Here is a 22,457-nt window from a genome sequence, read left to right on the forward strand (position 1 = left end):
AGTATGTAAAAATAATAATAATAATAATATAAAAAAAAAAATAAAAATGTAAAAAAAAAGTTTAAAAATTATAATTTTTGGTTATAAACTATTTTTTTTTTTTTTTACTAAAAAGATAACGGAATACATTTTGGCAAAGATTTATGATGAAATATTATTTATTTGCAAAATTTTATAAAAAAAACACTTTTGTTCAAAATTTTTGGACTTTTTCATTTACATAGCAAAAAAAATAAAAATCCCAGCGGTGAATAAATACCACCAAAATAAAGCTTTATCTGTCTCAAAAAAATGGTAAAAAATTAATTTGGGTACAGTGTTGCATGACTGCGCAATTGTCATTCAAAGTGTGATAGCGCTGAAAGCTGAAAATTGCCCTGGACAGGAAGGGGGGGAAAGTGTCCGGTCTGGAAGGGGTTAAAGAAGTGAGTTGCTGTGTGCTTTAACAAGAAAAGCTCTACCATTTTGAAGCGAGTTCCCACAATATATATATGTATAGTGATTGAAAAGTAACTCCTTATATTAAAGATCTTATAATTTATTTTTAATCATTTTTACAAAAAAAGAATATGAGAACACATAACATGGAGCTTTATTTAAAATTTGATATGTGCACCAGCATTCGCCTGCAGCTTCTGAAGCCGATCGGGAATCGCATCAACTGATCTTTGCAGGAACTCTTGTGGGATGGCAGAAATAACTTCTCGTTCTTCTAAAGTCTTTGTTTTCGTAAACTTATAAACTATACACATATATATATAGAGCACATTTTTTTTATATATTACAAAATACATGACAAATATTTTTTAAAATATATATTTTTTAAATATATTCTTTAGATTTTTTTTTAACATATAAAAAAAGTCATTTTAACAATTTTTTTTTTTAAATATTTTTGTAAATGCATTCCAAAAATGTAGATTAAATGTATTTTTAAAGACATACAGTATATTTGAATATGTGTGTGTATGTATGTATGTATGTATGTATGTGTACAGAGAGAGAGAGGGAACTCGCTTCAAATGGTAAAGCTTTGTTAAACGCACACAGCAACTCGCTTTCTTTTTTAAGGCCTTTTTAGCCCACTTTTATGTAAAGTAATTTGTTCCATAAAGCTTCCCACGCAGGGGTATCCACCATCAAACACATGCAAATGAAAATTCAGCCTCCTGGCTTGTACACAGTTTTATGTCGGTCTCCTACAGACTCTTTCCAAAATATGGCTCTAGCACACAGCTGACCTCTAGCACGCAGCTGACCTCTAGCACGCAGCTGACCTCTAGCACGCAGCTGACCTCTCGCACGCAGCTGACCTCTCGCACGCAGCTGACCTCTCGCACGCAGCTGACCTCTCGCACACAGCTGACCTCTCGCACACAGCTGACCTCTCGCACACAGCTGTCCTCTCTGCACACAGCTGACCTCTCTGCACACAGCTGACCTCTCTGCACACAGCTGTCCTCTCTGCACACAGCTGACCTCTCGCACACAGCTGTCCTCTCTGCACACAGCTGACCTCTCTGCACACAGCTGACCTCTCGCACACAGCTGACCTCTCTGCACACAGCTGACCTCTCTGCACACAGCTGACCTCTCGCACACAGCTGACCTCTCGCACACAGCTAGTCTGGCTTCCACCTCTCCTTGGTGAAGCCCTCCTGACTCCTGTCTGCCGGGGTGGAGCCCTCCTGTCTGGTGGGGTGGAGCCCAGAATTATGGTTAGGCGTCTATGAAAAGGCCTGCACACACCTGTGCAATCAGCACGCTGGCTGCTCTCAAAACACGGACCCCGGATTAGAGATTTCATCCCTCCCAGATCTCTTTGAAATCTCCCGGCTCCAGATCCCAAAACAGACTTTATGAATAAATGAGGAAACTGAAAAGCCAGTTTCCTCTGCGTTACATAAACCCTCTGGAGCTCCTCAACCTGCCTGGTTGAGAATCCAGGATTAAAGGCTTGATTTCGACCGTGGCAGGAAACCGCACTGCCACAACATGTGTGTGTGTATGTACGTGTGTGTGTGTGTGTGTATATATATATATATATTTTTTTTTTATATATATATATATATATTTAACATGGCCAATATTGTATTATTTCAAATATATTTTCCTTCCATGTGGGGGGTCACATTGAACCCCTATTTACCACAGGTCTGAGAATAGAGGCAGCTTCAGGGCTTCAACGGGCCCTACAAATCTTTTAAAATCACCAAATTAAGTTAACGAGGGGAGAAAAAGAAGAGAAAAAGGAAAGAAGGAAGAACAAAATGTGAGGAACCAGAAGAGGGGTCACACTGGGATCTATTGGGGAACTGAAATATACCAGATGCCATGATTTTGTGGAATTTCTGGGTAGTATGGTGAAGAATGCAGGCGAGTCCATCGTTAACCACAATCCAGTTAAGTTTGGTTTGAACATACTGAAGAGGAACCATCGGCTGCTCCCAATATGTGGCTGTAGTCATTCGTGCCGCTAGGAGCAGATATGTAAGTCGGCGCACAGACCCTCTGGGAACATTGTCAGGGAATGTATGGAATAAAGTGGTTTTGGGGCGTCTGCGAATATTCACTCCCGTCACTGAGTAGCAGGGCTGCTGATAGAAACCATGGGGGCCCATACAGCAAACCTGACAGGACCCCTGCACCAAAAAAAACACAGTTATGAATGAACACCGTGAGTGATTGTTACCAATCACTCATTTTGTTCATCCGAGAAGGAAGGGACTGGTAAATGTGACATATTTGCTGGACCCTTCCCCCACTCTCCATCCTGAAGGATCCTATTGTGTGCATGCAGCTGCTGATGAAAAGGAGAGGAGGGAATCCGGCAGCACTGTGGGGGCACACGGGGGGGCCTGGGCAGCAGAGGGAAACATATGGTGCACAGAGTGGGTGGTGGGTGCATCGGGGGGGGCAATTACTGGAGTTGATCCCCTGTATGGCTCTCTCTGCAGTAGCTGACAGTCAACGGGAGGGAGAGGAGAAGAAGCCACCCTCTCTGTCCACATCTGATTCAACCAGCTACCTGGGCCCCATACAGGAGCACTTGTGGGGCCCCCTTATCCCCGGCCCTGCTGAGTAGATCAAGGTAAATATTCGAATCCAGAACCTGGCCACAATAGGGCACTGCCACCATATATGGCACATAGTTCCCACGTGGCCGCGATCCGGAAACACGGAAAATGGCCACTATTCTATACTTTTACTACTTGACCTCTCTGCGGCTTTTGATACGGTTGACCATCCCATCCACCTAAAAAAACTCCACTTTCTTGGCCTCAGAGACTCCGCTCTATCCTGGTTCTCCTCCTTCCTATCGCAGCGCTCCTTCAGTGTTACCTATAACGCTGCCTCCTCTTTACTCCCTCTCTCTGTTGGGGTCCCCCAAGGTTCTGTCCTTGGACCCCTTCTCTTCTCCATCTACACCTCCTTCCTTTGTCACTTTATAAACTCCCATGGCTTTAAGTACCATCTCTATGCTGATGACACACAAATCTCTCTTTCTACCCCTCGCCTCACCCCTTCAGTCTCCTCCATGCCTCACCCCTTCAGTCTCCTCCACACCTCACCCCTTCAGTCTCCTCCACACCTCACCCCTTCAGTCTCCTCCTCACCTCACCCCTTCAATCTCCTCCTCACCTCACCCCTTCAGTCTCCTCCTCACCTCACTCCTTCAGTCTCCTCCTCACCTCACCCCTTCAGTCTCCTCCACACCTCACCATCTATCCTGGTTCTCCTCCTACCTATCGCAGCGCTCCTTCAGTGTTACCTATAACGCTGCCTCCTCTTCACTCCCTCTCTCTGTTGGGGTCCCCCAAGGTTCTGTCCTTGGACCCCTTCTCTTCTCCATCTACACCTCCCTCCTTGGTCACTTTATAAACTCCCATGGCTTTAAGTACCATCTCTATGCTGATGACACACAAATCTCTCTTTCTACCCCTCGCCTCACCCCTTCAGTCTCCTCCACGCCTCACCCCTTCAGTCTCCTCCACACCTCACCCCTTCAGTCTCCTCCACACCTCACCCCTTCAGTCTTCTCCTCACCTCACCCCTTCAATCTCCTCCTCACCTCACCCCTTCAGTCTCCTCCTCACCTCACCCCTTCAGTCTCCTCCACACCTCACCCCTTCAGTCTCCTCCACACCTCACTCCTTCAGTCTCCTCCTCACCTCACCCCTTCAGTCTTCTCCTCACCTCACCCCTTCAATCTCCTCCTCACCTCACCCCTTCAGTCTCCTCCTCACCTCACCCCTTCAGTCTCCTCCTCACCTCACCCCTTTAGTCTCCTCCTCACCTCACCCCTTCAGTCTCCTCTTGCATTACTAACCTACTAAGTGACATATCGGCATGGATGTCACTCCACTTCCTCAAACTCAATCTTTCCAAAACGGAGCTCCTAGTATTCCCCCCAGCCCGTGCCCCTCCTCCGACTTCTCCATCAAGATCAACAACACTACCATCAGTCCCTCTCCTCATGCCAGGGTACTAGGTGTAATCCTAGACTCCCATCTGTCCTTCCAGCCCCAAATCCAATCGCTGACAAAATCTTGTAGACTTCACCTCTGCAACATCTCCAACCTCCGCAACACCTCCAACCTCCGCAACATCTCCAAGATATGACCGTTCCTAACCCCGGAAACCAATAAGCAACTTATTCACTCCCTTATTATATCTCGCCTTGACTATTGTAACTCCCTCCTCTTTTGCCTACCTCTTCGCAGGCTATCCCCTCTTCAGTCTATTATGAATGCTGCTGCCAGACTCATCCACCTTACTAACCTTTCTGTATCTGCCATCCCTCTCTGCCAATCTCTCCACTGGCCTCCATTCAGTGTCCTCCACCCCTCTCTGCCAACCCCTCCACTGGCCTCCGCTCAGTGTCCTCCACCCCTCTCTGCCAATCCCTCCACTGGCCTCCACTCAGTGTCCTCCACCCCTCTCTGCCAATCCCTCCACTGGCCTCCACTCAGTGTCCTCCACCCCTCTCTGCCAATCCCTCCACTGGCTTCCACTCAGTGTCCTCCAGCCGTCTCTGCCAACCCCTCCACTGGCCTCCACTCAGTGTCCTCCAGCCATCTCTGCCAACCCCTCCACTGGCCTCCGCTCAGTGTCCTCCACCCCTCTCTGCCAACCCCTCTACTGGCCTCCACTCAGTGTACTCCACCCCTCTCTGCCAATCCCTCCACTGACCTCCACTTAGTGTCGTCCACCCCTCTCTGCCAATCCCTCCACTGACCTCCACTCAGTGTCCTCCACCCCTCTCTGCCAATCCCTCCACTGGCTCCCAGTTGCCCAACAGATAAAATTCAAAACAATAACAATGACGTATAAAGCCATCCACAACTCTGCCCCAAATTACATCACCGATCTTGTCTCTAAATATCACCCAAACCATACTCTCCACTCCTCGCAAGTCCTCCTTCTCTCTAGCTCCCTTATCTCCTCCTCCCATGCTCATCTCCAAGACTTCTCCAGGGCGTCACCCATCCTCTGGACCTCCTTACCCCAATCTATCAGACTATCACCTACTCTACCTACTTTTAGGCGATCTCTGAAAACCGATCTCTTCGGGGAAGTCTATCCTGCCCTCTGCTAATACTGGAATCTTCTACTCCTCCTACCAGTCTATCCCCCACAGTTACTTCCTTTTGTACCATTAACCCCTCCCTCCTAGATTGTAAGCTCCAAGGAGCAGGGCCCTCGAATCCCTCTTGTATTGAGTTATATTGTTACTGTATTGTCTCTCACTATAATGTTAAGCGCTGAGCAATCCGTTGGCGCTATATAAATCCTGTATAATAATAATAATGTGGACGGGTGCATTTTTGCAACCAGGGAAGGGACCCAATACCACCATAATAACATTTTATTACGGTGGTATCTGAAGTAACAGCAGGAGGTTCACCAGTCCTGAACACAAGTCTTGTGGGGATAACAGAACGTTGGAGAGATATCTCCGGACAGAACGATATTCCCTCCCTCTCTCCACACACATGATGAGGCTTCCATCAAGGGGTCCATACAGCAATGAAAGTCTCCTGCCACTATCAGGCACTGGAGAGGACCGAGGCCTGCGGCCATTTCTGGAGCATGCCTGTGAGTGTTTGTCAGCCCCATTGGAGGGGACCTTTCACTCTCTGATTGCTATCGAGGACCAAGTTCTTGGAATCATCATTTCAGGTTCTCTATGCTCTGTGACTCCTTGTGGGTTGAATTTTAAAGGTGAGCGTGCACACTGGCCGGTGGAGGATTTTTTCGTATACGTTTGCCGCACTGGATATTTCACGGCGTGCACCGAAGATTTACTGTGGTTTTTCCTGAGTTTTTGGGACTGCTATATATATATATATATATACAGTTGTGGCCAAAATTATTCAACCCCCAATGCTGTAAAGGGGTTTAGGGACTATAGTGTACATTTGGAATTGTATTCAGAATCAAATCCTACAAGGACGTTGTAACTACCCAAATGCAACTAAAATGACATCAATTGTTTATGTAATACAGTAGTAAATGGTTCTTATGTGGTTTCTTCATTGCCACAATTATTCAACCCCTTAAAGACTACCACTCTGAAGAACAGAGGTTCATACAGGTGCTTTCCATCAGGTATTGAAAACACCTGTGGATGTCACCGAGCAGCAATCAAGCATAATAAGCACCAATTAGGCAGCTTTAAAATGACTGTGATACTCAGCTCCTTCTAGACATTTACTGGTGTGGTTACAAACATGGTGAAGGCAAGAGAATGGTCCAGGAAGACAAGAGAAGAGGTGATTTCTCTTCACAGGAAGGGCAATGGCTATAAGAAGATTGCAAAGATGTTAAACATACCAAGAGACACCTTAGGAAGCATCATTCGCAAATTCAAGGCAAAGGGCACTGTTGAAACGCTACCTGGTCGTGGCAGAAAGAAGATGCTGACTTCGACTGCTGTGCGCTACCTGAAGCGTAGAGTGGAGAGAAGTCCCCGTGTGACTGCTGAGGAACTGAGAAAAGATTTGTCAGATGTGGGTACAGAAGTTTCAGCCCAGACAATAAGACGCACACTGCGTAATGAAGGCCTCCGTGCCAGAACTCCCAGGCGTACCCCCTTGCTGTCTCCAAAGAATAAGAAGAGTCGACTGCAGTATGCCAAAAGCCATGTGGACAAACCACAAAAGTTGTGGGATAGTGTTCTGTGGACTGATGAAACAAAATTAGAACTGTTTGGGCCCATGGATCAACGCTATGTTTGGAGGAGGAAGAACAAGGCCTATGATGAAAAGAACACCTTGCCTACTGTGAAGCATGGTGGAGGGTCAATCATGCTTTGGGGCTGTTTTGCTTCTGCAGGTACAGGGAAGCTTCAGCGTGTGCAAGGTACCATGAATTCTCTTCAGTACCAGGAGATATTGGATGGAAACGTGATGCAGTCCGTCACACACCTGAGGCTTGGGAGACGTTGGACCTTTCAACAGGACAATGATCCCAAGCATACCTCCAAGTCCACTAGAGCATGGTTGCAGAGGAAAGGCTGGAACATTTTGGAGTGGCCATCGCAGTCACCAGACTTAAATCCGATTGAGAACCTCTGGTGGGACTTAAAGAAAGCAGTTGCAGTGCGCAAGCCTAAGAATGTGACTGAACTGGAGGCCTTTGCCCATGAAGAATGGGCGAAGATACCCGTAGATCGCTGCAAGACACTTGTGTCAAGCTATGCTTCACGTTTAAAAGCTGTTATAACTGTAAAAGGATGCTGTACTAAGTACTAAGATTGAATGTCACTTGGGGGTTGAATAAAACTGATAATGCTGTGAGCACAGAAAAGACATTTGTGGTTATTTCATTATAACTGTTATGTTATATTTGTCTGACCTACAAGTGCCTCTTTAATGTAAATGTAAGCAAGATGACTGAATGATCAAAAGCAATGTCAAACTGGCCAAAACACTCAATTTCAGTGGGGGTTGAATAATTTTGGCCACAACTGTATATATATATATATAATTTAATAATAATCATAATATATTTTTTTTGGGGACTGTACTTATTGATTTTATTGATTTTTTTGGGGGGACTGAGTCACTTATTGATTTTTTGGGGGACTGTGTCACTTATTGATTTTATTGATTTTTTTGGGATACTGAGTCACTTATTGATTTTTTTTTGGGGGGACTGAGTCACTTTTATTACACCATACACATTATCATTATTGCTCTATTCACTTTTGTCACCAGCACTTTATAGTTTTTGTGCTGCGGTTATTGTCATTTCTCATTCTTTTGCACCCATTCGCATGTATTTTGGATATGTTATGTGTACACTTGGATGAGGGCCATATCTGTATTCAGTATAATGTATTTATGTTTCTACTGTTCATTCACTAAGTAGCTCAGCACCCTTTCACCCCTTTTTTGGTTTTCACTATTTTTGGAATATGGTTAGGTGTTTGCGGCCACTTTTGTTTTTTGGGGGTCATTGCAGGTAGGGAGGTAGCAGGAGGACCATCTTTATACAATAGGGTGCTGCCACCATATATGGCACATAGTTCCTACCTGGCCGCAATGCTGGAAATAGGTGGGGGATGCGGACGGGTGCAATTTTGCAACCTGGGAAGGGATCAAGTGCCACCTTAATAACATTTTATAATTGGCCTCTATCAAAGCCGTATTAATCAACACTTTAGATCAGGGATGTCAAACTGGCGGCCCTTCAGCTGTTGTGAAACTACAAGTCCCATCATGCCTCTGCCCTTTTGGGAGTCACGTTTGTAACTGTCCATCTTGCAATGCCTCATGGGACTTGTAGTTTGGCAACAGCTGGAGGGCCTCGAGTTTGACACCCGTGCTTCAGATTGAGTGGCAAGATATTGCTTCTCCTCTGACAATTCGAAAGCAAGGTTCAGGTCCCTTTCCCATGGAGACGTGTAAGGAAGCTTTGAAGTCGGATCAGTGAGGGAAGCATATAGTGCAGACACCCGCCCCCTCGCAAAGTTCCGGGATTGGCAAGAAAGTTCAAAAGGTGTGAGAGTGAGGGGACTAGTTAGCAAATTAAGTTTGGACCGTATGAAAGACACAATGTTTTATACAGCTATATAGTTAGTCTGGCTGAAAAAAAGACAAAATACCATCCAGTGCAACCATAAAAAACACCGTACAATCCTACACCCACAGTTGATCCAGAGGAAGGCAAAGAAACCAGCAAAGCACGATCCAATTTGTTCCTGCAGGGAAACTAGCAGTTCCTTCTTGGTCAAACTAGATGAACTAATTGTGAAGTAGATCCATAAGGCAGAAGGCAAATTGCCATCTTCTTCCAATGGTAGGTGGTTTGGCAATGCTGTCCAACACTGCTGGTGTAAACAAGCCCTGCATGGTTATATCTAAAGAGTTCATTCGAGGACATCCGTAGTTTATCCTTAAGAATTGCGGGGAGTAAATCTGATGACCATTTTGGGCCCCATATAGCCAACCTGACAGGGCCCCCCAAGCCATGGGGCCCCATACAGCCAACCTGACAGGGCCCCCCAAGCCACGGGGCCCCATACAGCCCACCTGACAGGGCCCCTCAAGCCACAGGGCCCAATACAGCCAAATAGAAAAGGGCCCCCAAGCCACGGTGCCTCATACAGCCAACCTGACAAGCCCTCCCCTCTATTACCACAATAAAACACTGTTTAATATGCTTCAATTATGAATGAACAGTTATTAATTGGTACCGATCACTCTTTGTGTTCCTTCAGGAAAGGAAGGGGCTGGTAAATGGGACTTATTTACCAGACCCTTCCCCCACTCTCCATCCTGAAGGATCCTATTGTATGCTTGCAGCTGCCAGTGGGAATGAGAGGAAGGAAGCCGGCAACATTACAGGGGAGGGGGCAGTAGGGTGAAATGTATGGTGTACAGGGAGGGTGATGGGTGTACCGGGGTGGGGGCAATTACTGTAACCATTTCCCTGTCTGATTCTCTGCAGCAGCTGAAAGCCAGCCAGAGGGGGAGGAGAAGAAGCCAACTTTCAGCTCTGCAGAGAGAGCTATACAGGGGATTGGTTCCAGTAATTCCCCCCCTGCTGTGTCAATCACTCTCCCTGCCCCCATCCGATTCCCCATCTGCCTGGGCTCTTCTGCTGGCCTGGGCCCCATACAGGAGGACTGGTGGTACCCCCTTATCCCCGGCCCTGGAGATGGGCATAGTATAGGAGGGTGTAAGCAGGTAGGAAGCCATAATAGTGACCCAATAGGGAAAGGATTGCAGGAGAGGGCTTCAATGGAGACCCAAAGGGGTGCGGGCCCCTTAGCGGTAATGAAGGTGACTTGAGCAATCTGCGCAGCTTGAAAATAGGCGCATAAATTAGGAAGGCCAAGCCCACCTCGTGGTTTCGAGGTATAAAATGTTAGTTTTGTGCATACGGGGTCTGCCATTTCCCCAAACAAAGCGGAGGTCATCAGTTGGTGAGCGTTGTAGTTCCATTCTCAGGGACAACAATTGTCCTAATATAATAAAGAAGCCTGAGTAAAAATGTCATTTTAATCGAATGAATTCTGCCAAATCAGGATCATGAATAATCCGCCCAGAGGTGGAGATCGTCTCCAAGTGTCTTAACCCCTTCTCTACCGGGCACTTTTACCGCCCTCCTGCCCAGGACAATTTACAGCTTTCAGCACTGTCGCAGTTTGAATGACAATTGCGAGTTCCAGGGGCGAACTGACAACTCATGGGGCCCCCAGGCAATAGGAAATCATGGGGCTCCCATGTCCTCGCCTACACTCAAACCACACCCAAAAAGGCCTATGAAAGGTACCAGGGGCATCTCATGGGGCCCCCTACTGACCCCGGGCCCTCGGGCAATGTCCGAGTGTCTAAATGGTCAGTCCGCCCCTGGTGCGGTCATGCAACACTGTACCCATATGACATTTTCATCATTTTTTTTAGACATATAGAGCTTTCTTTTGGTGGTATTTAATCACCTCCGGGGTTGTTGTTTTTTTTTTTTTTGCTAAACAAACTAAAAAAGAATGAAAATGTTTTTTAAAAAAAAGTTTTTTCTTAGTTTCTGTTATAAATTTTGTAAATGAGTAATTTTTCTCCTTCACTGATGTGCACTAATGAGGCTGCAGTGATGGGCAATGATAGGCTGCACTGATGGACGCTAATGAGGCTGTAGTGATGGGCACTGATAGGCTGCACTGATGGGCACTGATAGGCGGCACTGATATGAGGTACTGGTAAGTGGCACTGATGGGCATTCACAGGCATCACTGATGGCACTGAAAGACAGCACTCATATATGGCACTGATAGGTGGCACTGATAGGTGGCACCGATTGGTGCTATTACTTGGAACTATTAGGTGGCAGTGATGGGCACTGATAGGTAGCACTGATGGGCACTGTTAGGCAGTACTGACTGGCACAGACAGGCATCACTGACTGGCACTGATAGGTGGAACTGACTGGCAATGATGGTTGGCACTGAAAGGCAGCTCTGATGGGCACTGATATTGAGACAGTAATGGCAGAGTTCCCCTTTAATATGAACCAATGTGGTAGCACCCAGATAGTGCAGAGTTCCCCTTAAATATGTAAGGTTTTAGTTTGCAGAGTTGAGCTAAGCTCTGACTCCCCCCCCACATTTCCTGTCACAAGGGTCTGTTGTAATTTAGCAGGTGACAGTCTGAGCAGAAACCACAAATATCCTCTATGTTGCTTTTCACAGTTACAAGAAATTTCAAGAGGAAAATATATTCCTTATGACATAATCACTAATACAGGGCTTGAAATTTCTGCTCGCCAAATGCGAGGGGAAATCCCTTTGTGGCGAGCACAGATGGAGGAGGTGGCTTGCAATGCGATCTCTAGGCCCCGGGGATCGATTTCCGTTACACTTGTGCTGCAAGCCTTGTTGTGAAGCCGACTTCTGGTTTCTGACTTCCGGTTTCCAGCTTATGGTTTCTTCTTCACCGCCTTGGGTGACACAAGGAGTGGCCTGCACTCGACCGCCTTGGGGGACACAAGCAGTGGCCCGCTCTCCACCGCCTTGGGGGACACAAGCAGTGGCCCGCTCTCCACCGCCTTGGGGGACACGAGGCCCGCTCTCCACCGCCTTGGGGGACACAAGGCCCACTCTCCACCACATTGGGGGACACGAGGCCCGCTCTCCACTGCCTTGGGGGACACGAGGCCCACTCTCCACCACCTTGGGGGACACGAGGTCCGCTCTCCACCGACTTGGGGGACACGAGGTCCGCTCTCCACCGCCTTGGGGGACACGAGGTCTGCTCTCCACCGCCTTGGGTGACACAAGGCCCACTCTCCACCACATTGGGGGACACGAGGCCCGCTCTCCACTGCCTTGGGGGACACGAGGCCCGCTCTCCACCACCTTGGGGGACACGAGGTCCGCTCTCCACCGACTTGGGGGACACGAGGTCCGCTCTCCACCGCCTTGGGGGACACGAGGTCTGCTCTCCACCGCCTTGGGGGACACGAGGCCCGCTCTCCACCACCTTGGGGGACACGAGGCCCGCTCTCCACCGCCTTGGGGGACACGAGGCCCGCTCTCAACCACCTTGGGGGACACGAGGCCAGCTTAAGGTGAGCTGCTTGCATGCACACTACAGGTCGTTCCTCATTGTTCCTCATACATATGCACGTTTAGGAGATACTCCTTTTACCTACAGGGAAGATTTATGATCAGCTACACCAGACCAAGGGATGTTTCCATGGTATTTTACAACAGGGCTTCCTTAAGTCTCTGGCTCTGGAGGTTCATGACCCCCAATTATAGTGAGCATACCTTACAGCCTGTCAGAGGCTCTGCTAGAAGGCTTATGAGATGGCAATGGGGCTTAATTAGAAGTCATGGGAGGCTTACATCACTCCTCAGACCCAATACCATCATAGACGGGACTTAAAGTGTTCCTAAACCCCCAACCGTACAATCGGTCTGTAGATGCAGTACAGCATGCTGGTTATACTCACTGTGGAGCCTAAGGGGTTAATCCTCTGCATTGTGGTATAAGGATGTTTGATCCTGTCTTCTCTGATCCTCCATTACTTCTGCAGTCCCCATTTCATCTCCTGATATAACACAGCCTTGGGGGGCACTCTGCACATGCTCAGTTTGGTGTATTGATAGAGAGTTTTTTTCTTTTTCCTGGGAGGGTGCATGTTATCAGCACAGGACCAATCAGCACTCTCTAGACAGAGGGTCAGGGGTCCTGCAATCTCATAGGGCAGTGAGAGGAGAATGAAAACTCCTCCTACAAGCTTTAACCAGTACTCAGCTGGATACTGATAGAAGTCACAAGACTGCTATATACTGCTGATGAGGAAATGTATTTAGCAGTTTATATTTATTTAAAAAATTCCATGTTCTGTGGGAGAGCGGATATAGTGAATGCGGGGTCCGGGGAGAGCGGATATAATGAATGCGGGGTCCGGGGAGAGTGGATATAGTAAATGCGGGGTCCGGGGAGAGCGGATATAGTGAACGCGGGGTCCGGGGAGAGCGGATATAGTGAATGCGGGGTCCGGGGAGAGCGGATATAGTGAATGCGGGGTCCGGGGAGAGCGGATATAGTGAATGCGGGGTCCGGGGAGAGCGGATATAGTGAATGCGGGGTCCGGGGAGAGCGGATATAGTGAATGCGGGGTCCGGGGAGAGCGGATATAGTGAATGCGGGGTCCGGGGAGAGCGGATATAGTGAATGCGGGATCTGGGGAGAGTGGATATAGTGAATGCGGGGTCCGGGGAGAGCGGATATAGTGAATGCGGGGTCCGGGGAGAGCGGATATAGCGAGTGCGGGGTCCGGGGAGGGCGGATATAGCGAGTGCGGGGTCCGGGGAGGGCGGATATAGCGAGTGCGGGGTCCGGGGAGAGCGGATATAGCGAGTGCGGGGTCCGGGGAGGGCGGATATAGCGACTGCGGGGTCCGGGGAGAGCGGATATAGCGACTGCGGGGTCCGGGGAGAGCGGATATAGTGAATGAGGGGTCCGGGGAGAGCGGATATAGTGAATGCGGGGTCCGGGGAGAGCGGATATAGTGAATGAGGGGTCCGGAGAGAGCGGATATAGTGAATGCGGGGTCCGGGGAGAGCGGATACAGTGAATGCGGGGTCCGGGGAGAGCGGATACAGTGAATGCGGGGTCCGGGGAGAGCGGATATAGTGAATGAGGGGTCCGGAGAGAGCGGATATAGTGAATGCCGTGTCCGGGAGAGCGGATATAGTGAATGCGGGGTCCGGGGAGAGCGGATATAGTGAATGCGGGGTCCGGGGAGAGCGGATATAGTGAATGCGGGGTCCGGGGAGAGCGGATATAGTGAGTGCGGGGTCCGGGGAGAGCGGATACAGTGAGTGCGGGGTCCGGGGAGAGCGGATGTAGTGAATGCGGGGTCCGGGGAGAGCGGATACAGTGAATGCGGGGTCCGGGGAGAGCGGATACAGTGAATGCGGGGTCCGGGGAGAGCGGATACAGTGAATGAGGGGTCCGGAGAGAGCGGATATAGTGAATGCGGGGTCCGGGGAGAGCGGATATAGTGAATGCGGGGTCCGGGGAGAGCGGATATAGTGAATGCGGGGTCCGGGGAGAGCGGATATAGTGAATGCGGGGTCCGGGGAGAGCGGATATAGCGAGTGCGGGGTCCTGGGAGAGCGGATATAGCGAGTGCGGGGTCCGGGGAGAGCGGATATAGCGACTGCGGGGTCCGGGGAGAGCGGATATAGTGAATGCGGGGTCCGGGGAGAGCGGATACAGTGAATGCGGGGTCCGGGGAGAGCGGATACAGTGAATGCGGGGTCCGGGGGGAGCGGATTTAGTGAATGCGGGGTCCGGGGAGAGCGGATACAGTGAATGCGGGGTCCGGGGGGAGCGGATACAGTGAATGCGGGGTCCGGGGAGAGCGGATACAGTGAATGCGGGGTCCGGGGAGAGCGGATACAGTGAATGCGGGGTCCGGGGAGAGCGGATACAGTGAATGCGGGGTCCGGGGGGAGCGGATTTAGTGAATGCGGGGTCCGGGGAGAGCGGATATAGTGAATGCGGGGTCCGGGGAGAGCGGATACAGTGAATGCGGGGTCCGGGGGGAGCGGATTTAGTGAATGCGGGGTCCGGGGAGAGAGGATATAGCGAATGCGGGGTCCGGGGGGAGCGGATATAGTGAATGCCGGGTCCGGGGAGAGCAGATACAGTGAATGCGGGGCCCGGGGGGAGCGGATTTAGTGAATGCGGGAGCAATATCATGCATGATCGAAAGCAGAAGATGACCCGGATGTTTATGTCCGAGGAATCTTTTTAAACACAAACAAAAAATCCAAATGTTAAAAGTAGATCGGCCTAATGAGATCATGAAGCCAGAATTCTGCAGATTATATATTATGTATCACTCATTATGTATATAGATCATGTGATAAATGATATTATACTCATTGCTGGTAATTGTTGTGTATATCGCTCGCTCTGGCCGGAAGGGCGTGGCTACAAGGTCACATGCACACCACATCACTTCCACTTGTACAGAAGGCATCAACACTACGTATTCCCCGATGAACAATTTTTTTAGATTGGTTAATGTGGGCCACGATTTTGACCAAACAACGAACGCCTCTCGGTGGTCGGATGACCGATCGGTCGATTTTATAGTCGTGTATTCCCACCTTAACAGACTAAATCTGTCCAAACTGATCAGCGATCCCATCTTGTGGCTCATGAATATGGCTGTATGAAAATGGCATCTGGCACATGAGATCTTGCTGGCGTCCGATGGAAGGTGATGTGCAGAAAGTCCTCTTACACTGTACGCTTGTAATGTTCGAGCATCGATTACATACATACACCGAAAAATACAGAACAATGAAGAACAAAAGATCCATCACCTTTTATTATTGCACTAAAATTGTACTAATAGATAATAAAAATTGATAATTTTGCAAATATATTAATAAAAATAAACGTAATTGTGAATCTGATTATAGTCATTTCCAGAGACAAATCTCTAAATCTGGTGACTGTTCTTGGAAAGTCCGGCATACTCTGTAGTTATGATCGTGTCTATTTAATGAATTGTGATATTTAACCCCTTCCAGTCCGGACAATCCCCCCCCCCTTCCTGTCCAGGCCAATTTTCAGCTTTCAGCCCTATCACACTTTGAATGACAATTGCGCGGTCATGCAACACTGTACCCATATGAATGTTTTAGCTTTTTTTGAGACAGATAAAGCTTTATTTTGGTGGTACTTGTTCACCGCTTGGATTTGTATTTTTTTTGCTATATAAATGAAAATGTCCAAAAATGTTTTAAAAAAGTGTTTTTCTTATAACATTTTGCAAATGAATAATTTTTCTTCATAAATCTTAGCCACAATGTATTCAGTTATATTTTTAATTAAAAAAAAATAACCCAAATTAGTTTATAACCAAAAATTATAATTTTTCAATTTTTAAAAAAAATATATTATTTATTTATTGTTAACATATCGTCACCCTAGCAGTAGTGGCACCATAGTGACACTGTACTACTTCTGGGGGGTGATGAAGATTTTTTTTTTTCTTTTTTTACACTGATTGCAATGATTTCTCCTTCTCTCTGGCTTCATTCCTGCAGCCATTGAGAAATACTGTGAGAGCTGTGATTGGTCACAGCTTGTCACATGGTACAAGGCTGTTGTGAATAGTCCTGTACCATGTGACCTCTGTGATCATTCACAGATTTCACACGTAGTAAGCAATGATGTCAGAAGTGACATTGTGTTTGCTACTATTGATGTGATCACTGATTGGCCAATCAGTGAACACATGAATTGGGACCTCACACAGAGGTCCCGTACAGCGATTGGTGTTCCGCTGTGTCCTCCTAGGGAGCGCGCACAGGCAGTTAATGTGGGGACATTTATAAATGGCAACCGCTTCGCACTGCTCCCTTCCGTCCGTTTATGTACATGGGCTGGACAGGAAGTGGTGAAAGTTACCACTATCTTCAAGTATTGGCTCTACAATTAACAATTCTATCCTCCGTTCCTGTGATGTCACCAGTTTCTGGGCGGAGTTCTCACATCTCAGGACTTTCCCCCACAGATCTTTATACAACCTCTCACTACACCTATCCCGGCATGGAGGGGCTCAGTGAAGGTGGTGGTGAAGGTGTGGAGGTGTCGGATCGGGTCACACAGATCATAGAAGGAGATCCGCCCGGCCTCATAATCCAGATATATCCTGACTCTGGTACTGGGGATGTTTGTAGATAAGGCGATCTCTTTACCGTCATGTCTCACAGAATACTGATTTCTAGACCTCAGCAAACCCCAGGACTTGTCATTCCTTCCTAATCCTGCCTGCAAAACTTTCCTGTCCATACTGGGGTAACACATTCCAACTCTCCACCAATCTGATCCCTCCACATTCACTTCCCAGTAGTGTTGACCTGATGAGAAACGTTGCCTGCTCAATACCTGAAGATGATCTGTAAGTCTCTCTGGTGTTTCTGGGCGATTCTGGTTTCTATCTGACCAGGACGCAGTTTTCCCGTCAACTGATATATGTAGCTTATTACCAGCTGTGTTCACATCCAGTAATATGTCTGCAGGTTTCAGTATATAGAAGGCTATATTTACCTCTTTTAAGATTTCAGCCATATCCAGCCCCCCTCCATCATGGAGGAGTTCCTCATGTCTCTCTCTGTCCTCATTATCTCCATCCTCAGTATCACACAAGTCACCTGTGTCTAATTCCTGTAGGACAGTCAGTGGATCCGTCATGTTACACATCTCCTCAATGTCACGCATCTTCCTGGACAGCTCCTCCTTCTTTATCTCCAGATCCCGGATGGAGATGGAGACCCGCTCTGCCCTCCCGGAGATTTCCCTCAGGACTCTCTTCTCCAGGTCTTCCAGCCACCTCTGGAGATTTCTAAACAGGGCAATGACTCTCTTGGTGTCACCAGCTTCTTCTTCTTCTACTTTTCTCCGGTGTTCCTGCAGACTCTGGACTCTTTCCTCCATCTCCTCTCTCTGTGTCAGAAGTTTATGCAGGACATCCCTCAGTTTATTCTTCTTCTTCTTCTTCTTCCCAGAAGCCACGTTCAGTTTTTCCACCTTGTAGAAGACTCTGGACTTCTTCTGATCTGGCAGAGAATACTGGAAACTCTCCGCTATGTTTCGCAGTTTCTTGTTCCTCTGCAGTGCAGGACGACCCCTGAACTTTGTTTTGCATTCAGGACAGGAATATCCTCCAATCCCCTCCTGTGTATCCAGCACACGGTCAATACAGTCCCGGCAGAAGTTGTGTCCACATCTCAGCATTACAGGATCTGCAAAAATGTTCTTACAGAGGAAACATTCCAGCTCAGTTCTCAGAGCAGCAGACGCCATCGCTGACCACAGAAGAGGGAGAGATAATCTGCGAGAATATTAAAGACTTTCTCTTTCATGGACCTTTGGACATTGCTGAAATCAGAAAAAGATGAATCCATGATTGGCTGTTCTTACAGGACATACGTTACATAAACATGACATTCTTCCACAGTCAGGTGTCAGTCAATCACAGTTGTGTCCCCCATCCTGTGCTGACTCAGTCATCGCTGTACTAGGCAGCTGCTTTATCAGTTTAAAGTGAACCTGTCCTGTGTCATTTGGGGCAGATCAACAAGTAAACCTCACGTCCACTCTCCCAAATATCACATATGTACCTTACCTTTTGCTCCTCTATCACTCTGTATATGGTTGCTGAGAACTAAGAAAAGGAAACCTTGTGTAAGCTTTGAGTCAATCTAGTCAGAGCTTACAGAGGGCTGAGGTCTCTCCCCATCCCTGCCCCCATGACAGTGGAGGACCAATCAGTAAAACTGCTTTCATATGGGAAGATAAGTGATTGACTCTCAGGTAAGTTTGTCCTTAAATCAATTCATGTATACAGTATACACTCACCAGCCATTTTATTATGTCCACCTTGCTAGTGCCAAGGAAATTCCTGCCACACCATGACACCACCAGCCTGAACCCATCATACAAGGCAGGATGGATCCATGCTTCCATGTTGTTTATGCCAAATTCTGACCCTACCATCCGAATGTCACAGCAACCAGTCTGCGCATTCTCCTCTGACCTCAACAAGGCATTCTCCTCCACACAACTGCTGCTCACTGGATATTTTCTCTTTTTTGGACCATTCTCTGTAAACCCTAGAGATGGTTGTGTGTGAAAATCCCAGTAGATCAGCAGTTTTTGAAATACTCAGACCGGCCTGTCTGGAATTAACAACCATGTCACATTCAAAGTCACGTAAATCCCATTTCTTCCCCATTCTGATGCTCGGTTTGAACTTCAGCAAGTCGTCTTCACTACATCTAGATGCCTAAATGCATTGAGTTGCTGCCATGTGATTGGCTGATTAGCAATTTGTGTTACCAAGCCATTGTATCTAATAAAGTGGCCGGTGAGTGTATGTCCCACTGCTGAGACCTACATGAAGTAGAATCACATGTAACTGGAATGCCTTTGTAGTCTAAACATACATTTGAAAATTTGTACAATGAAGGACCCTGTGATGAAAGAGAAGTAGATTAGTCCGGCATTCTTTGCTGATGGATAAGGTGCATGCTGGGAATTGCTTGTTTGTTTTTTGTTCTTGACTTCATCTTCCACAGTCCTTTTTGTTTAGTAATCTGGTGATCCTTGAATGCGCCTTCTTGTAACGCATGAACTCCCTCTGCAGACTCCATGTTGAATCCCACATACAGAAAGCCTGATGGTCTCAACCACCAATCAGATTCACACATCACACTGATTGGTGATAGAGGAAATTACACAGCACAGACCAAGGATCTACAATCCTGCTGCCCTACAACTAACCCTGTGAGGTGCTCCCTGAAATATTCTTACAGGCTTTTATACAGATGCATATTAAAGTGGTTCTAAAGGCTCCAGGTTTTATACCTTCATACGTTCTATACGTTCTATGCATGAAGGTAAAAACCTTCTGTGTGCAGCATCCACCCTAATACTCACCTAAGCCTCCTCTATCCAACAATGTTCACTGGAGTCTCGGCTATCCCAGGACTCCCCCTTCTCGCCGGCTGAGACAGAAGTGGGAGCCATTGTCTCCCACCACCATCAACCACAGCCAGTGAGCCAATGAGAAGAGAGGGGGGCAGGGCTGAGTCACGGAATGGACACACGGAGCAGCAGGTGCCTCCATAGCAAGCTACAGTTGCAGTGTTTATTTAATACCACAACTAGCTCACTCATTGCATTTCCTTATTGCACAGAATTGCTCTTAAAAATAAAAACTACTGGGCCAAAGTTAGGCTTGGTGGTCTATAATAGAGAATGGGGAAGGAGCCTTTATCAATTCTCAGCAAGGACCAAGATATCAGAATTCCGTCCTTCATACCTGTAGAAGGTCAGTGGCTCAGTACGTAGGGAAACCAGTATCAGGATGATGACCCCAGGAGTCTACCTTCTTTCTATCCATGGGGCAGACTGACAACTCATGGGGCCCCCGGGCAATAGGGGATCATGGGGCCCCCATGTCCTCGCCCACACTCAAACCACACCCAAAAAAGCATATGAAAGGTACCAGGGATATCTCATGGGTCCCCCTACTGACCCCGGGCCCTCGGGCACTGCCCGAGTTCCCCAATGGTCAGTCTGCCCCTGTTTCTATCTTGATAGTTCCCCTTTAACTCCAGCACTTTTCTAGTTATAAGACATTCCCAGTTATATGGGAACCTGCCATGAAAGGAAAACGTGTGTGAAGACTAAGATGTCAGAACTGACAACCTAAGACTTTCAAAACTGAATATTGGTCGTTGCAGTGACCAGTTTATACTGAAGCTATGAAACTTGTATCCAAAGCTGTTCTCACTAAACATTTTCTGATGAATCGACTCTATACAGCTTGTATATGTAAATGTGCTGGTTTAGACATTAATGGCGGTGTGTTGAGTTATTTTGAGGGGACAAAAAATTTACATGTCATGTTATACCAGCTGTACATTGACTACGTCACATTGTAGCAAAGTGTCATTTCTTCAGTGTTGTCACATGGAAAGAGAGAATCAAATATTTACAAAAATGTGAGGGGGGACTCACTTCTGAGAGATACTGGATATATATATATATTGTATACAGTCTGGGGGAGGGGTGGACTCACTTCCATGAGATACTGGATATATATATATATATATATATATATATATATTGTATACAGTCTGGGGGAGGGGTGGACTCACTTCCATGAGATACTGTATGTTGATATATATACATATATAATATAATAATGTTTGGAGATTATAAGTAAATTTCTAGCAAAAAAATATGGATTTAAACTTGTAAACAAAACGTCCCAGAAAATGGCGGGTCTTCAAATGGTTATAGTCATTTCGAAGCACATTGGATATAGAGCGGGATAACAATCAGCTGTCAGCAGACTTACCTAGAAGGCCACGTCGGGGTTAATGGAGTCGGCCGGTCTGTGTTGCAGATCACTGGTGCTGCAGCAGTTGCTGTAATCCCCGCAGTGCTCAGGGTAAAGGATCCTTCTCGTGGATGGACCACGGAAGAATGTTCATGAAAACCAGAAAAAGGAAACTTTATTCTCTAAAAGTTATGCTTTTTTCGGCTGCATCGTGACTCCGCCCTTCTACAATTATACACGTAGAGTTGTCAACCCGTTGCAACTTTTTCAAAAGAGAAAACATGGAAACATTTCCAGTCAGGGCACATTTTTTACTGACAACCTGAAATATGACTGAAACACCTATTAGAAACAAAGACAATTGACATTTAAAGGATAAGTTCACCTTTGCAGAAAAAATATTAAGTTCTGATAGTTTTGCAGAAAAAAAAGTGAATGTATTATTTTTGGTTGCAGGAGCCTGGGCAGCATTGCACCCGCAACGGGCATATTTCCTCATATCCTTTCCTCACCACCTCTCACAGTTTCAGAGGCCCTAAAATGCCAGGATAGTAGAAGCCCCTCCCCCCCAAATGACCCCTTTTTTGGAAAGTAGACACCCCAAGGAATTTGGTAAGAGGCATGGGGAGTATTTTACAGACTTCATTTTTGTCACAGGGTTTGAAAAAGGAAAAAAAGAAAAGAAAAAATACATTTTTGTTTTCTTTCTTCATTTTCCAAAAAACTTGTGGAAACAAATGAGATCTGTAAAATACTCCCCATGCCTCTTAGTGAATGCATTGGAATGTCTACTTTCCAAAAAGGGGTCATTTGGGGGGGAGGCTGCTTCTACTATCCTGGTATTTCAGGGCCAAAATTAGACGCGTCTGCCAAACATCACCCACTCGTCTAACCACTGGAATACCAAGCCTTTTCCAACACTTTTGTTTACATGAAAAAACGTTTTTTTTGCTAGAAAATTACTTTGAACCCCCAAACATGATTATTTTTTTTTTAAAGCAGAGGCCCTAAAAAAATAAAACGGTGGGTGTTGCCATTTGTTTACATCACACAGTATTTGC

General features: G+C 47.0%; 1 protein-coding gene across 1 annotated transcript; it reads right to left on the minus strand.

Moving 5' to 3' along the window:
- Positions 1-15,846: 15,846 nt before the first annotated feature.
- On the minus strand, positions 15,847-21,601 carry LOC149451884 (nuclear factor 7, ovary-like). Its single transcript, XM_089690041.1, has 2 exons — positions 21,415-21,601; positions 15,847-18,425 (listed from the first exon to the last, which is right to left on the minus strand). Exon 2 carries the CDS (start codon positions 18,348-18,350, stop codon positions 17,040-17,042), a length of 1,311 nt encoding a protein of 436 aa, XP_089546167.1. The 5' UTR covers positions 18,351-18,425; positions 21,415-21,601; the 3' UTR covers positions 15,847-17,039.
- Positions 21,602-22,457: the final 856 nt, after the last annotated feature.

This window comes from Staurois parvus, unplaced genomic scaffold (assembly GCF_062004578.1).
Source record: "Staurois parvus isolate SC_StPar_1 unplaced genomic scaffold, SC_StPar_1.0 ptg000512l, whole genome shotgun sequence".
Classification (NCBI taxonomy): Eukaryota; Metazoa; Chordata; class Amphibia; order Anura; family Ranidae; genus Staurois; species Staurois parvus.